This window comes from Lissotriton helveticus, chromosome 4_1, assembly GCF_964261635.1.
Source record: "Lissotriton helveticus chromosome 4_1, aLisHel1.1, whole genome shotgun sequence".
Classification (NCBI taxonomy): Eukaryota; Metazoa; Chordata; class Amphibia; order Caudata; family Salamandridae; genus Lissotriton; species Lissotriton helveticus.
The window spans coordinates 1,885,172,409-1,885,188,669 of record NC_136063.1 but is presented as its reverse complement, the minus strand read 5'-3'; the positions used below and the strand labels follow the sequence as shown (position 1 = coordinate 1,885,188,669).

General features: G+C 41.4%; 1 protein-coding gene across 1 annotated transcript in view; it reads left to right on the top strand.

Moving 5' to 3' along the window:
* The window catches only part of LOC144829413 (sodium- and chloride-dependent neutral and basic amino acid transporter B(0+)-like), a 545,621-nt gene that overhangs the window by 349,517 nt on the left and 179,843 nt on the right, over nt 1–16,261 (top strand). Inside the window, exon 11 of the mRNA XM_078688536.1 lies at nt 2,806–2,905. Coding sequence (XP_078544662.1) covers nt 2,806–2,905 — 100 coding nt within the window. The remainder of the gene's footprint in view (nt 1–2,805; nt 2,906–16,261) is intronic.

Sequence of the window (16,261 nt, the reverse complement as noted above, 5' to 3'; positions counted from 1 at the left end):
CCTCCTTACAGCTCTCCAGCTTTTCTCCTTGGCAGAGATTCCTCTTGAGTCCAGAGTGATCTAATTCTGTTGGGTTTAAGGTCTAATACTTATACCCCCTTTTCTCTTTTTTCTCTGTGGAAAGGGTCTCTGAGCCCAGTCCAGAGCATTTCTGTATTCTCTGGTGCAGCATCACTACAGGAGGTGGAGACAAAATTGGGCAGAGGAGAGACTGGGTATTTGGATGCTAGTGAAACTCCTCCCACCACTCTAAATGCAGTCAAGGTCTAGTCAGCCCAACTGTGAGTCACCCAGGAAAGGCAGGACACACCTCAACCCTCCTTCTGGCTATCTTCAGTGAATGCACATCCCCCGCCCCGTCACTCCAAACAAAACCAAATAAATAAATAAATCATAAATCATACGTTCTTATATAGCGCCTTTTCACCGTAAGGTCTCAAGGCGCTTGCTTTGGGAACCCGTCCTGGCCTTTCCCTGCGAGATTAATCCCACTGGGCATCCCCAAGCTGAAGACCAGGCATCCCATCGCGGTGGGGCTGTAGTGGAGATTAAGCAAGCTATTGCCCAGAGTTGCAGAGTGTGAACCCACGATTCGAGTAGGCATTGAGGCGAGAATTATCGAGTCCGTGGACATTTTGAGCTCAGGACCCTGCCGCGTTGGGGGTTGAACCCTGGTCCCGGGTCTGACTTCTGCATCAGGGACTGCCTCCTCTAACCGGTGAGCCACACTTCTCCACTATCAATAGTCAATACACAAAACAGCAGAGACACACAGAATAGTTAAATAAGAAAATGCCTACTTTCTAAAAGTGGCATTTTCAAATAAACAATTTGAAAACCATCTTCCCAAAAAGATGATTTATTAAATTCTTAGTTCAGAGAGCCTAAACTCCCCTCCCTTGTCTTGTCTCAATGGAAATATATACTTGTAAGATGTTACAAAGCAACTCCTATGTCAGCCTATGGGACAGATAGCCTTTCAATAGTGAAAAGCAAAATACACAGTATTTCACTGTCAGGACATGTCATACACACCAGTATTTGTCCTACCATTCATATGCATTGCACCCTGCCGGTGGGGGTACCGTGGGCCTACTTGAGGGGTGCCTTACATGTAAGAAAAGGGAAGGTTGGGTTCTGGCAGATGGATGCACTTGCCAGGTTGACACAGCAGTCACAAACTGCAAGTAAGCTCCTACAGTGGTATGCCTGAGAAAGATTTACAGGGCTACTCCTGTGAGTGGCACAACCAGTGCTGCAAGCCTACTAGTAGCATTTGATTTACAGGCCCTGGTACACTCAGTGCACTTTACTAGAGACTTACCAGTAAATCAAATATGCCAATTGTGGATAACCAATTACAACAAAAATGTATAGAGGGAGCACTTGCACATTGACACTGGTCAGCAGTGGCAAAGTGCCCAAAGCATCTTAACCAGCAAAACCAGATCTAGTATGCAACAAAAATACAGGAGGTAGAGGAAAAAGTCAGTGGAAACCACGCCAAGGATACCAAGTCTTTGTACTTTATACTTACTGTTCAAGGGGTAGGCAATGGGTGTTGTGGAGGGCGTTGATATGGGGCAGAACCAAAATTAAGACCAAGGAAAACCTGGTCTTAACATGGCGAAACGAGGAGAAATGCTTAATTTCCCCTCATTTTTGCAGTTTGTATTGGTGCTGCATTATGCAACACACATAGAAACAGCAAAATGCCATGCATGATTGTTTATGTGCAGGAAGGTGTGCCTTCCTGCACATAAACAATCATTTAAAAAATGATAATTTGCAACTTCTATGTGTGCTTCACAATGCAGCGCACACAGGAGTTTCAAATCACCATTTGTGATTGTTTATGTGCAGGAAGGGACACCTTCCTGCACATAAACAATCATTCCCTCAATGCTGAATTTAGCACCAGCGCAGGGAAAAATGCAGCGGTGCACCATATTTTTGTAAATACAGTGCATCCCTGCATTTCTAAAGTGGCGGATCGCGGCATCGGCTATTTTTGGAGCTAACCTGCGCTCTGTCACTTTTATTGTAAATATGTACCATAGTTTGTTGTGTAAATGTGATGGACTACAAACAGATGGGAATTGAGCAGAACGACCACCTTGCATCCATAAAAGGCAGGAGTTCCTGCAAGATGGGCAAGGCGCTAATACAAATTTCTCCCTGCGCTGGTGCTAAATTCAGCGGTGCACCATATTTTTGTAAATACAGAGCATCCCTGCGTTTCTAAAGTGACGGAGGGCGGCTTTAGCTATTTTTGGAGCTAACCTGCACTCTGCCACTTTTATTGTAAATATGCACCATAGTTTGCTGTTTAAATGTGATGGACTACAAACAGATGGAAATTGAGCAGAACGACCACCTTGCATCCATAAAAGGCAGGAGGCAAGATGGGCAAAGCTAATACAAGTAGCCATAATATAGGGGCATCCTGTATGGTTAGGTATTGAACTGATATGTTTCCAACAACTTGGTGGATTGTGTAAATATGTTATCAGCTTGTTCAGCACAGCCTTGAGCATGATGCAAAAGTCTAGATTTGGATCATGAGAATTCAAAGTACATCTTTTATGAACCATCTTGGTTGTGCCTTGAATTGACTGTGGGTGGAATGCTTTTCAAGTCGCATAAAAGAGTAGACAAAACAGTTTTATAAAGTGATGTAGTATCATCATATTATGCTCTGTTTTGCAAATGCTTTTGTCTTTAGAGATACAATCATTTAACTGACATCACTTACCTTACAAAATGTGACCAATATAATTGAAATATGTTTTGTATTTTGTAAAGGCTGGAATCTACTGGGTGAACCTGATTGACTATTTCACTGGCGGATGGGCATTGCTTATTGCAGCAGTTTTGGAGCTAATTGGAATCTGCTGGGTCTATGGTAAGTACAGAAAACTCAATATACCAAAGATAAATGGTATATTACAAAGTTACCGATCACACTGATAATTAATAAATCCCATTTTAACACAATTTGCTCTTTAAGGGTGCTTACTGCTGACATTTTTCACTGTGAACATTCATCACCAGGCAGATATTGCTAAAGGTGGAAATTAAATATTTTATGTAGGTCTCGTGAACACATTTAAGACAATCTAAATTCTCAAAACTCTCTGCGGTTCAGGTATAATTGAACCAATATGCAAACCAATACATTTGCCTGACTTTCTTTCGAAGAAATAAGTAAAGTGGGATGTATGAAACCAGAGCATGTTCTCGAATATTTAATCTTTGGTCAGAAATTCCGACCATCTTTAAATATATATGGGCTGGAATTGTGGGTTTGAATGCCTAACCCAATGGCTTCCTTATTCCTGTCTGGATATAGTTAGGCAATTAGGTAAGACACATAACAGACAAATAGTCAGAAAACCAGAAAGAAGTAGGTTGTTTTGTCATTTAGGCTATTAAGCAGAAGAGTATAGGGAAGTGGGGTGTTTTGTTGTGAAGTATTCGTGTCTATTAGGTTAGTTCTCTGGTTCTATGGGGAAAAGAAACTCGTGGGCAACATGGTAATCCTTAAAAATTCCCTTCAATCTTATGGAGGAGGAGCATTTTCAGGGTTAGACTGGGACATAAAATAGTGCCAGGCTCCTAAATAGAAGTGACCACCATTAGTGAGTTAGATAGCTAAATAAGTGGTCTATGGTTGTAAATTGGGATAGTTTTGTCCTTGTTAATATATGCTGTATAAGTGTTTTGAAAGGTATGGACACTGCATGGATTTGAGCTTATGCATACAATACTTGTTTTAATATTAGGGAATATAACAGAAAAACTGGCCCTGCAAACCATAGAGCTGTCCAGAAACAGCCACTAAACATCCCACACATTGGCCTATCAGACCAACCCATTGGGCACTACCTGATTGCCCTATAGGCCATTTCGACCCTGGGGATACTACAGAAAATGCCCAGGGGATTCAACTGGCATTTTCGCTCCTGCTTCTTGTGGCCTCGGGCAGCTGGTATAATAGAATGGGTAAATGATATTCGTTCAACTCGTTCTGCAAAACTAAATAAATAAATATTTAACACTTGTGAGGGTAAAGGGAAAGAAAATGGAAAGGAGAAGGATCAGAACAGGTCTCAAAAGAAAGCGATTTATTGAAGAAGATGTAAACTTGACGGTAAAATCAGTGGCACCTAATCATGCTCGTGGTGTCGGGTCTCTCCCGGAGGGGCAGTGGGGACAGGGTCTTACAGGGCAGCACCTGGAGAGATGAAGACAACAATTTATATTCAAGGAGGGTGCAGCCAGCATGCCAATCCACAACATAACTGTAATGCTGGGCATTCATAAAAGTATCAAAATACATAAAAAGTGTATAGCAAGACAAGCATATTCATATAAATAAGTAGAGAACTCATGACTCATGCAAAATGCACCTACTTCTTAATTTCCGGACTGTGCGTGAAACATGCCCCTAATAATGGTTTTCTCAAATTCCGCAAAGTGATCTCAAGTTCACGAGTGAGAACTGAAAAGTGCTTTAATGTCAATAGTCAGTCTCGTACTTAGCACAAAGTGGACGTGAAGTCAGAGAAAGATATGGCATCAGGCCTAAGTAGGCGTGGGTTCACATATTTTGTAAGAGAAGCCTGTGAAAGGTGAGTAAGTGCAAAGTCAATTAAAGAAAGAGTGATTATGCAGGCTAGGTATTTACCTAGGGGTCCTAGCCATTACGCTATGCATTTATCAGGGGAAGTTTCGGGCTGTGTATAATAACAAAGATTGTCACTTGGTGTGTCCAAATGCTAAGGAAACAAATGGGGTACGCAGGGGGTGATTAGGATGGCGAAAGGACCACCACCGCAGGGCGTTCGGTGGCAACTGCCGGCCCTGCAGTTAGGGTGACCAACTGGCATCGTTGCAAATTCAGGACAGTGAGTTTAAAAATTCAGCACAAAGGGTCAAAATTCAGGACAAAAATTCAGGACAGAAGGTCAAAATTCAGGACATAAATTTCAGACAAAAGGTATGTTTTCAGACACTTCAGAGGAGGTCGTAAAATAGTGTAAAAGTAAGTAAATAAACAACCAACATAAGTACGTCAAAATAAGTTTATATTAAGTTGAGACAATCATGCACCTCACCGTTTTGGTATGTGCACAGCTATGAGCAACTGTGCAGGTCTTTTTGTGGTATTTCATATGATATTTTGTTTACAGTTTGGGGTTCCTTTTAAATGTTGTCCCACCCCCACTGCAGGGGATGCAGAGGCCTTCATTACACCCCTTCACCAAAGACCTCCTTCTGCAAAGATTCCGTCACTAACTATCTCCCATGGTGCCCCTCATCTCTATATAGACCCTCGCTCATGTATGTGTCATTTATTTTACAGTGCTGCTCAGCCCAATGTAGGGTGTTGAGCGCTTTAGCTCACACCCTTATTGTTCAGAGACAATAACTCATAAGTATGTAAATCAATGTATAGGAAATGCTGCTTAAGACAAGGAGGGCTACAAGGTGTATGAGCCACATGGCATCCCTACTGGTAGGTACTATATGCAGGCCCACTGGAATTATGCGGCAGGGAGGGCCAAATTATGCAGCAGGGTTGACTAAACTATTTGGCAAGAAAAGGAAAGTTATGCAACGTAATGCTTCACATTTTGTCATAGTATTACCATATTATTTTCTCATTTTTGCACATTTTAACACTTTCTGGTCATAGGTTGCACCTCATTAGTACCCGTATAACACCCATATATAGTAATATGCAAAGGAAGATCAACCTTTACATAGGGCCTTTGCAACACATCACTGCTTTTTTAGTTATTTTTTAACCATTTGAGGAAGAAACTTTTTAAATTAGAATCTCCAGCTATATTCAGCTAATGATGGAATACCTGGCACATGTAGCAAATCCATAATCATGTGGAAACTGTTGAAGCCGCACAATCACATAATTCCAGTGACCCCGAAATAGAAACTGTGGGTATAACACATAACATAGTGGTTGGGGTTGTCTTTACAATTATTATACAAATAAATACTTTGATCTGCATGTTAAACTTTGTGCCTTACAAGAGGCGCATTATGCCTCTATGCTTCTTTATGATGTGTCAAAACCGGGATTAGTGAAACCTCAGATCTCTCAAAGAGATACATTAATCACCAGAGTTAAATAGACATTTTTGTTAAGGCCCAAAAATTGCAGATGCGCAAAGCACTCACAAGGCTTTGCCTTTCATCCTGACGGATATTTCAAAATGTAGCTAGGTCCTCCAGGACAGCTCCTCCACAAAAGCAGCATGCTGTGCCCTAGAACTATGCATAGGATGGCACACCACATGCTGTAACTACACAAGGGCCCATTGGAAGGGAGAGGCCACAAAACTAAAATACCCCCGGTTTATACGGCACTAAATAGAGGAAAAAAGTGAGCTATCAGGTCTCTCCTTTTGAAGTCTGTGAAAATTGTTCCCCTGAGGAAAATTTGCAAAAATAATGCAAAAGTATGCTTTTTACACCAGGAAAGAAACTTGGCCAAAAACTGCATTTACCTATATTGGTGTTTGCCTTTTGTTCTTTACATCTTTTCATTTCTTTCTTTCCTTATGTCCTTCTATCCATCTTTGTTCTCTACTTTCATCTTTACATCCTCCATTTATTTTTCTTTCCATCTTTCTGTCTGTGCATCCTTTTTATTTCGTCTCACTCTCTCTATTCTTTAAATGTTTATTTCATTTTCTTTTCATATTTCCATATTCCACATTAACATTCATTTTGTGTTCCTTTTTTCCATTTGATCATCCTCTAGTCCTTCCTTCCATTGTTAAATCTAAATCTTTCTCTATCTTTCCAGCTTTCTTTCATTACTTGCTTTCTATTCTTCCTTTGCTTTCTCACTCCATTTGCCTTGTGCTTCTTTTTGATTTACCAAGAACCAGATACCCCACACTATCATTATTTCTCTTTCTGTCGCTTTCTGCCACACACACTCAAAGCTGCATCACAGTGATCATTTCTGCTTTTATTTATTTGTTTGTTATTCTGCCCTGTGCTGATCTGGGAGTCACAGATCAAAGTTAGGAAGGGTCATGGAACACTGATCTGCACCCCACCCTTCCTCCAGTGCGTCTACACACCTTTGGCTCATTGTCATTCTTTAGGTGATAATCATCCACATTAGAATTACAATGGGCCCGTACTTAGACTGAGCGAGGTCGTGGAGGGGCTGCTGCAGCCTCTGAGAAATGCGAGCTGGCTCTGATTGTCCCAGGGGGACAGCAAAGCTGGCTGCCATCCCCAAAATTACGGACAAATGGCGCCCGTGAAAGAAATGTTCACAGACAACGGACAAGGGGCCCAAATAATGGGCAGTCCGTGAAATTTAGGGACGGTTGGTCACCCTACCTGCGGTGGCGGTCCTTCCGCTATCAAACCGATTTTTCCCACCGCCAGATTAAGATGGCAGTGGGAACTTGACTGTGTCCCCAGCGGACGCAAAGACTGCCTGCCGCCAGCAATCGTACAGATTGCCTGGCAGACGGTGCTGGGTGCCAAAAATGGTGGCGGTGCCTAGCCGGCATCGTCCACCAGATTAGGATACATGCAAAAACCGGCCTTTCCCATGGTACCCCCAACATGTCACTGCACCAAGTGGAAGGCACCGTGTGGTGCCTGCCATGTGGTGCAGTGAAATGCACTACGGGCGACTTCAGCATCGGGGCGGGTGCTGCTTTAAGCTGCACCTGCCGCAATGTTGAAATGCGCAATGCGACCGCCAGGCTGGCGGTCTCATCCTGATGCACGGTCTGGGACCGCCGAAAGTCTGGCGGCTTGTCGCGACACCGCGGGAATGGCGGGCAGACTCAGGTCCGCCCGCCATCCTAATAAGCCCCATGATGTTTAAGAAAACAAAAAGTGAATGTTACTTGCTTGGCTAAAAGCGCTTACCAGTGTGTGAAGATGCCTTGCTGCAGTCATCCGACCGCAACAGAGGTACAGTTCCAACGAGAGTGTGCTACCGATATAAAAAGGAAAAATTGAGGACGGACCCTCAACTAGGTATGTGGATAGGTCCGGAGCGTCGGCCATATTGAAAGATGTGTTGTATACTCAAATTAAGTTTATCATGTCTAGACTGAACCAGAAAATTAAGTGCAGTGTATAAGTAAGGCTGACAATAAGGAATTGAATTTGGAAAAAATATATATGAGAGTAAAGATAAAGGGAAAAGAAGGAAAGAAATAATATATAGATACATAGATACATAGTTAAATCCTGGGATATTAGACTAGGATGTTCAATCATTCATCAACATTAAATCACATAAAAAAAGGAAGGAGATAAATGATCATGAGGTGATATTCATGGATAAACAATTAGTATTACAGAAAAAACAATTTTAGACTTACGAGGAACAACCAAAACCTAGCTCCATATTGGTCCATCAAGAAGGATAAGGAAGATAGTAGCAGTTTAATGTACATCAAATCACAGTAGTCCAGTCTTCCATCCCGTTTAAACCCCTGTGAAAACTGTCCGTTTTAAGTATTCACTTGAGTTCCAGTTTGTTGAGATAAGGTGCAATGTCACCTCCTCGTTACAGTGGTTTGACATCTTCGATCACCTGCCAGCTGATATCGTTTTCAGAGTAGCCAAAAACGTTGACATGTTCCACCAATGGTGCACTGGCCACCTTGTATCTCAGCCAGCTCCTGTGTCTACAGATTTTTATTTTTTGTGTTGTTAACACTTTTTGAGGATTTCCCCGGTTGGGGTGATTTTCCTTATTTAATGTATGTGATTTGAAAATAAAATGCTGTTTATATATTCATTGTAGTAACTCCTGGCCATTATTTGTTTCGCTCCCAGAGTATTGTTTTTCTTTTATTTCCTGAGGGACCATTGTTCTATAAACAGTCTAATATACTTGCTACCTCTCACTCTTTGGGTTCCCTTGTGTTTACTTAACTACAACTTCTTTTTGTTGACATTAGGACTGTTTGTACTTTACCTCTGCTAACCAGGGATAACGTGATTTTGTTCTCTCTCTTCAAAATGGTAAAATTGGTATACACCTATGTGGAACATTTAATTCACTTATAACTCCTTACTAAATGGTACTACGTGTACCCAGGGCCTATAACTTAAATGCTACAAGTGGGCTGTGGCAGCCATTGTGCCACCCACTTAAGTAGCACTATGAAACATGTTTCAGGCCTGCCACTGCAGGATGTAGTGCAGTTTTAAACTGCCATTTCGAATGGCCATTATGCACATTTTACCAGGTCTAAACCTTCCATTTTAATACTTTTAAGTCAGCCATAAGATAGGCCTCAAAGGCTCATAAGGAATGTTTTATAAAGATTAGGGCATGTGTACTTAAACTTTACATATTCTCACTGTGGAAAGGCTATCTCTCCCTTAGTCTAGCACTTGCTTACCTTATTACATTTAATTAGTGATAATTTCAGTTTGGAAACAGATTGCTTCTTTCACTCATTTAAATTGTAATTTTAAATCCTCTTTAATTGTAAAGGTGGATGGATTTTAGGTTACTGTTCTCAACATTTTAGATAGTTTACATTTTTCTGCCTAAACCAAATGTGCCTTTCTGCCAGTGTCCGGTGTCATATGACTGTGAATGATCTCCTCTTGTGGATTGTGTTGTCCTTCGAGACATGGAGACAAAACGGGTCTGGGTATAGAGGGATTGGGTCTTTCTTACAAGATGGCTGAGGAAGAGTTGCGCTTTGCCCTGATTACACTTCAATGGACCATGCCTGCAGCAACCTTAAAGGAACCTAACACCAGGCCCGTTATTGCATTTGTTACCCTAGACAGTTTGGAGCCAAGCCCAGGGGAAGGGGACGACATGACCAGAACCACTTTGGGAGTATGACATGGATTTCCCCCTCATAAAGTCTGGCATCAGGTATAAATGTGACAAATTCAGAATCTCTCATCAGAACAGTCCTGGGCCTGTGAAATATTCATAAGAAGGACTGCGCTGCTGTCTGAAGAAGGAAGGTTGGACATACCTGCCTTGAACCCAGGATTCTCTCAAGTGACTTGTAGGATCTGTTGGCTGACCACCTGTTTGAGCTACAGGGACACAACATGCTTCCAGAGGCCTTTGTGCAACTACCCAATGGACCAGCACCAACTGGACATGCTAAGAACTGTCTCCACCCTGCTATTGGCCTACCACTTATGTGAATCCTCATCCTCAAGAGATGCTCTTCAGGTCCTCAACCCTTGGCTGACATCAGAGTGTACTCTTCTGGCCTCCAATTTACAAAAATCTGCACTCCACGGGCTGTATTACATAAGTACCCTAGTGGTGCAATGGGCGTTTGTGCCTGCTTACTGTGCCCTCGGGCACTTTGGTATTACAGAAGGAGCCACAAATGCTTGTGCAGACCCTTCTGTAATACCGATAGCGCTGGCACACATATAGCTTTGGCATTATCACCAGAGGGTGTTCCCAAATTTGCATGGGGCGTACCCCTATGCAAATGAGGGAATCCCTTTGCATCTGCTTTCGGACCTTATTATAGATGCAGCCACGGAGGCAAAGAAGCTGTCAGGCAACACACTGACAGTGCGCCACGTGCGCCCCCTGATGGCTTCCCTATAGAGAGGGGAAAGGGGGCTCCATAGACCCCTCCCCAGACTTCCCCTTGCAGGTACGTGCATTCCCTCCAATTTGGTTTTCACATGAATACGCTGCCCCCAGTGCAGCACAAGTGTGCGGCTGCCCTGGGGCAGCGCATTCATCCTGACCAGGTGCATCTTCCCTGTTTGCACTGGGCACACCTTTCAAAAGGTGCGCCTGGTACAAACAAGGAAAATATGCTGCTAGTGTAAAATGGCCCAGGTGAATACCTAGAAGGTTGTGGCTCTTGGCAACCATAAGTGGGCACCTTGCGTCAGCACTGATCATAGCGTCGCTCGCCAATGCGAAGTTCCAACCTGCTCTTTGCACCAAACAGAGATCCTCCATATCAGCTATCAAACCTACAGCAAAAGCCTTTCCTTGTATCGTCAATGACTGCTCCTCATGCCCATATCGACCTTCATCCCTGCCAACCCAAAGCGCAGATTGCAGCTCCTCGCTTGGACTTGGACTTTAAGAAGGTAAACTCTCCACCAAGACAAATATGGTCCCTGTATTTGACTCACATTCCATTTCAGTTGACCTAAACTTGATACCTTGACCGGGTCCAGCTCGACCAAATAACAGTGACTGGCGCTTTGTGCTTCTTGGTGCTATTTCCGACAAAAACTTAAAAAACTATGGTTCTACTGATACATGTTATTAAATACATTTTGCTCTCTTTTTCTAAGTTGGTTGGGGTATTTCTTTTGGTGTGTTTTCACTTTTTTACTGTTAGATTGCTGCATAATACTTAACACATTGCCTCTAAGTTAAGCCTAGCCTACCTAATTACACAATTTAGTGAAAGCAGGATGCTCATTTCCTCTGGAGCTGCGCATTACCCCCCTCTTTACTTGCTTTGAATGATAAAAAGTACTATTCCAAGCATATTTACACTAAGGAATTCACCTTCTTCTACCTATCAGCATTCAATATACTATTACACATTATAGTATATGGCATTATTGAAGGATATATTGTTGTTAGTAATATCATTATATAAATATCGTTTTTGAAATATATATACATTTAAATATTACATATATTATATAGTAACACTAATTTTATAAAAATGAAATAGATGTCTTGCATATTTAAATAAATATAATAAATATAACAATTAAACACTAAACACAATTGTAAAAAAATTATATTTTTAAATATATCTAGATAAAAGAACATTATTAAACTAACAATTGTATTTCATATTATAATTTAAGATTTTTTAAAATTTTGTAATAACAACAATTATATATATATATATATATATATGTGTATATATATCCACACCGGTTTCAACGCACAATGCAGCAGACTCAATTCCGCCGCGGCACCGCCAAGAAACAGGAGACCCAGATTTCCGTGAGTAATTATTTATTTTCTGCAACGGACAGCATAACGTGTGTATATATATATAGACATACATAAATATATATATATACCAACAACAAAAAATATTTTTAAAACAAGCCACTTTAGTTAAAATAAAAAAGCAAACAACATAACTAACATACAATTTAGTTAAAATATATTACATACCAAACACATTAATAATTACAAATATTATTATTGTAGTTAATTCCTACCCCACCATTTATTCTTACTAATAAGGCAACTCACACCAAATATAAATATAAAATAATTATTCATTTTAAAAAGGTCATATTTAAATCTTAATTCAAGATGCATTATTAATTCAATATTAATACATTAATAATATTCAATTAACTTCTCACCATTTACTCCTACAACTTCAACAACTAACACCTGACATTTAATATAAAAATATTTTATTTAAATATTTAACATACTTAATTTTCAAATCTATAATTATTATAAATCAAGTGTATTTATTATTTAATATAAATACTTTCCTAAAAACCCTTTACACATACAAAAACGACAACACACACCAACACAAAATAAATATTTATTACACAATTTACAATATTATTTCTTATTTAGATAGATAGTATTATTTAGAAATATTTTATTAACACAAAATATTATTAAATAATCATAATTTATCGATGAACAAAGGAGGGGTAAGAGGGAGGGGGCGATCCCTAAACGTAAGCAAACTAATACTAACATCATTGGAGCTAAGAAAGCTCGTGTTGACTCTCCAAGGACAAAAAACAGTAATGATACAAAAGGGAAGGGAGGATCTGCAGAGACGGGAATCTTGGATATTGAACCCATTGGGGAGAATACAGGGGCAGTATTGGCTCACCCAGAGGTTGCTAGCCTACCCCTTGCTATTATAGATGATACGATCTTGGATGATTCTATGGTGGACATCCTTGAAGACAGCACCACTGCTGATACGTCAAGGGAGGGCGCAATTGGGATGGCTAATGGGGCGGAGGAACCCATAGGTTGCACTATAACTAAAATCATTAAAACTTTACTTGCACCTTTAGAGGCGAGGCTTCATGGCATCGAAAAAGTCCTCCATGACATACATAAGGACAGAAGGTTCCATGATAGTAGCCTTGCTAACAGGGTCACTTCTAACATCGCTCCAGCCAATAAATCTCGACCCGCGGCTAAATCCACAGCCGGGGTAAAAAACAAGACACCAAAGATTCTGACATTAAACCCCCCCAACCACCTGATTAATAAAGTTAGCATCCAAACCCCAACAGTCAACAAGCCTAGTGACCAAGCTAACCCGAACAACCCTGCCATCCCTACTCCCAAAATTGGTCTTGCACCAACCCAAAAGAACCAGACACGGAGAAACATTCATCTACCGCCAGATGCCTCTTCTTATGTGATTATCCTGACGGGGATCACAGAACTTGTACCGTCAAATAAAGAAACATTTCAGGGGCTTAAAAACAAGGTATGCCACTGGTTAACGAATAATCACCCTTTACCACCAAACCTTCGTGGTAATATTTTAATGCTGGAGGGAACGCCCTGGGTAGGACACAATAAGAAAAGAATCCAGGGAGACTGTATTGTTGTGACCTTTGAGGATCCCCGTGTGGCGGAGTATATCTGTCGGGGGAATCCTCGTAATGATAATAAAGGTACCTCGGTTATAGCCAGGCCCCTGTCTTATTTTTATATGCCCAACGAACAGCAGGATGGTAGATGGAGTTGGCTTAAAGACCCGAACTACCGTAGAGGAGAAATAAGCCAAGAGACACCTAGGGAACGGAACACCTATAATTGGGATAGGGGTGGCGAGGAGAAGTGGATCCTAGCTCAGAGACGAGGAGGCAGACATAGTCGAAATAATAGCTATCATGCTGACAGGTTTAGGGACAGTCGGATGAATGTTGGTTACGCTCACAACCAGGCTCACATCCCCTATCCCTCAGATAATCTTTATAACATCCCAATGTCTAATCAGTATGATTGCCTGTCCGATTTGGGCTGGGTCGATTGACAAGAGGCAGGAATAGTACTGGGAACCGCTGAAGGAAATAAGATCAACCCCGATTCCCCCGGAAACTCAGGCTTGGATATTAGGGTACTGCCTAATGTCGCTTGTCAGCTTGGGAATTGTAAAGATTTAGAAAATAGCCCAGTGGGTAGGGATGTCCCCAGAGATCTCAGATATATGAAGATAGGAACTTGGAACATCGCAGGGTTAAGAAATAAAGCAGATGACCCGATCTGGAGAGAACTTTTGGGAACGGCAGATATCATCACCTTGCAGGAGACGTGGGACACAAACAACACATTTTGTATGGATGGATTCACCACCTATTCTCTCCCCGCTGTCCCTACAACTAGAGGTAGGGCGAGGGGAGGGTTGGTAACACTAGTGGCATCTAACATTTTAGGAAAGCACACGATGATTGATTCTGGTTCCCCCTATTGTTTGGCAGTTAAAATCGCATGCAAAGGGGCTCAAAATGTTTTGATTGTTAATTTTTATAATTCATTCGACAGAGCTACTACCACTAGTAACTTAACAGCTTTACATTCCTTTTTAGTAGACTATAGGGAGCTGTCTGAAAATGAATGTCATATAATACTTTTGGGGGACTTCAACATTCATAGATGCCCAGATAAATGCCCACCCAATGATCCCTTTGCTCCCATTGAACAGGCTGACTCACATTTTGAGCACACGGAGCAGGGGACCTTATTGGAATATATCTTAGCTGAAAATGGCCTAATGTTACCCATGGGGGATGAGATGAATATACCAACTTTTAAGGGAAATGGTGGAGGGTCTACCATTGATTTTATTTTTACAAGCCTAACATTGGGGAACAACCTGGTAGATTATTTCCCTGTCTGGTCTCATTTTAGCAACCATAATCCTGTTTTTTTGCGTGTTGGAGGTATTTTTAGTAGATCCGGGACGCAACTAAACAGGGTTGATAAGCAAGATATTAGGGCCTCAGATCAGGCACGGAGAATTAGATGGTGTAAAATCTACCCTGAGGATTTTTAAGGCAATCTTTTACATAGTAGGGGGGTTGAGCTGCATACATGTATGGATAAGGAAGCTGGAGATAGCGAGGTAATGGAGGCATTCCAAAAGGTCTGCCAGCAAATATTGTCTGATTTAACGCATCAAGGAAAATTGAAAGAAGCAGGGCCAGTTGGCTGGTTCAATCATAATTGCTCAGTAGCCAACCGCAAACTGAAGGAGGCCTTGAAATGCAAGCCTGTTGACAGAAAATGTGTGGCGCTTTTAAGAAAAGCTTACAAAGCAGCAGTGGAACAGAGGCGGCGGGAGATTAGGGAAGATGCTTGGGCAGAATTGACCTCCATTGATGTTATAAAAAGCAGCGCTAAATTTTGGGCAGTAATAAATCAACCCTACTTTGTAGATACAAGCAATAATGTTTTAGACTGTGGTATACAGGAGGATAAGTGGTTCTCCCATTTTAAGTCAGTTTACGAACATGTGTCCGTTGGGGTTGATGATTTAACCTTAGGGGTTACCCATCAATATACCTTAGTAGTTACAGAGGCTGAGGTAGCAGAAGCCATCTGTAAAATGACAAGTAATAAGGCCCCTGGCCCCGATGGCATACCAGCCGATCTATTTAAGTCTAACTTAGCAATATGGTCTAAAGTTTTATCCAATGTTTTTAATAGAATTTCTAAAACTGGTATCCCAACAACCTGGTCACAGTCGGTAATTGTACCAATCTTCAAAAAAGGAAATCGGGGAGCGCCAAGTAATTACCGGCCAATCTCCCTTATAGATTCTGCAGTGAAGGTCCTGGGCAGAGTGGTCCTATGTAAATTATCTAAATGGTTGGAGGAAACGAACACTCTATCGGCATTACAGTACGGGTTCCGAAAGGGGCGCAGCACTACTGATCAGTGCCTCAATCTCCAATTATTGATTGGGAAGTATACCCTAGTGAAGCAAGGCTGTTTGTACATAGCATTTATGGACCTGTCCTCGGCATTTGACTGGGTAAACAGGTCCAAGCTATGGAGTCAACTTTTAAAGATGGGCCTTGATGAAAATATAGTATATTTTCTAGCAGATCTTCATAGGGACCTCACAGCCACGGTAAGATATGACCGTAAGGGGAATTGCACGGGGAAGATTGGTATAACTAATGGGGTCAGACAAGGCTGCATTCTATCCCCCATATTATTCACACTATATATTAATGGGCTAGCTAGTGTTCT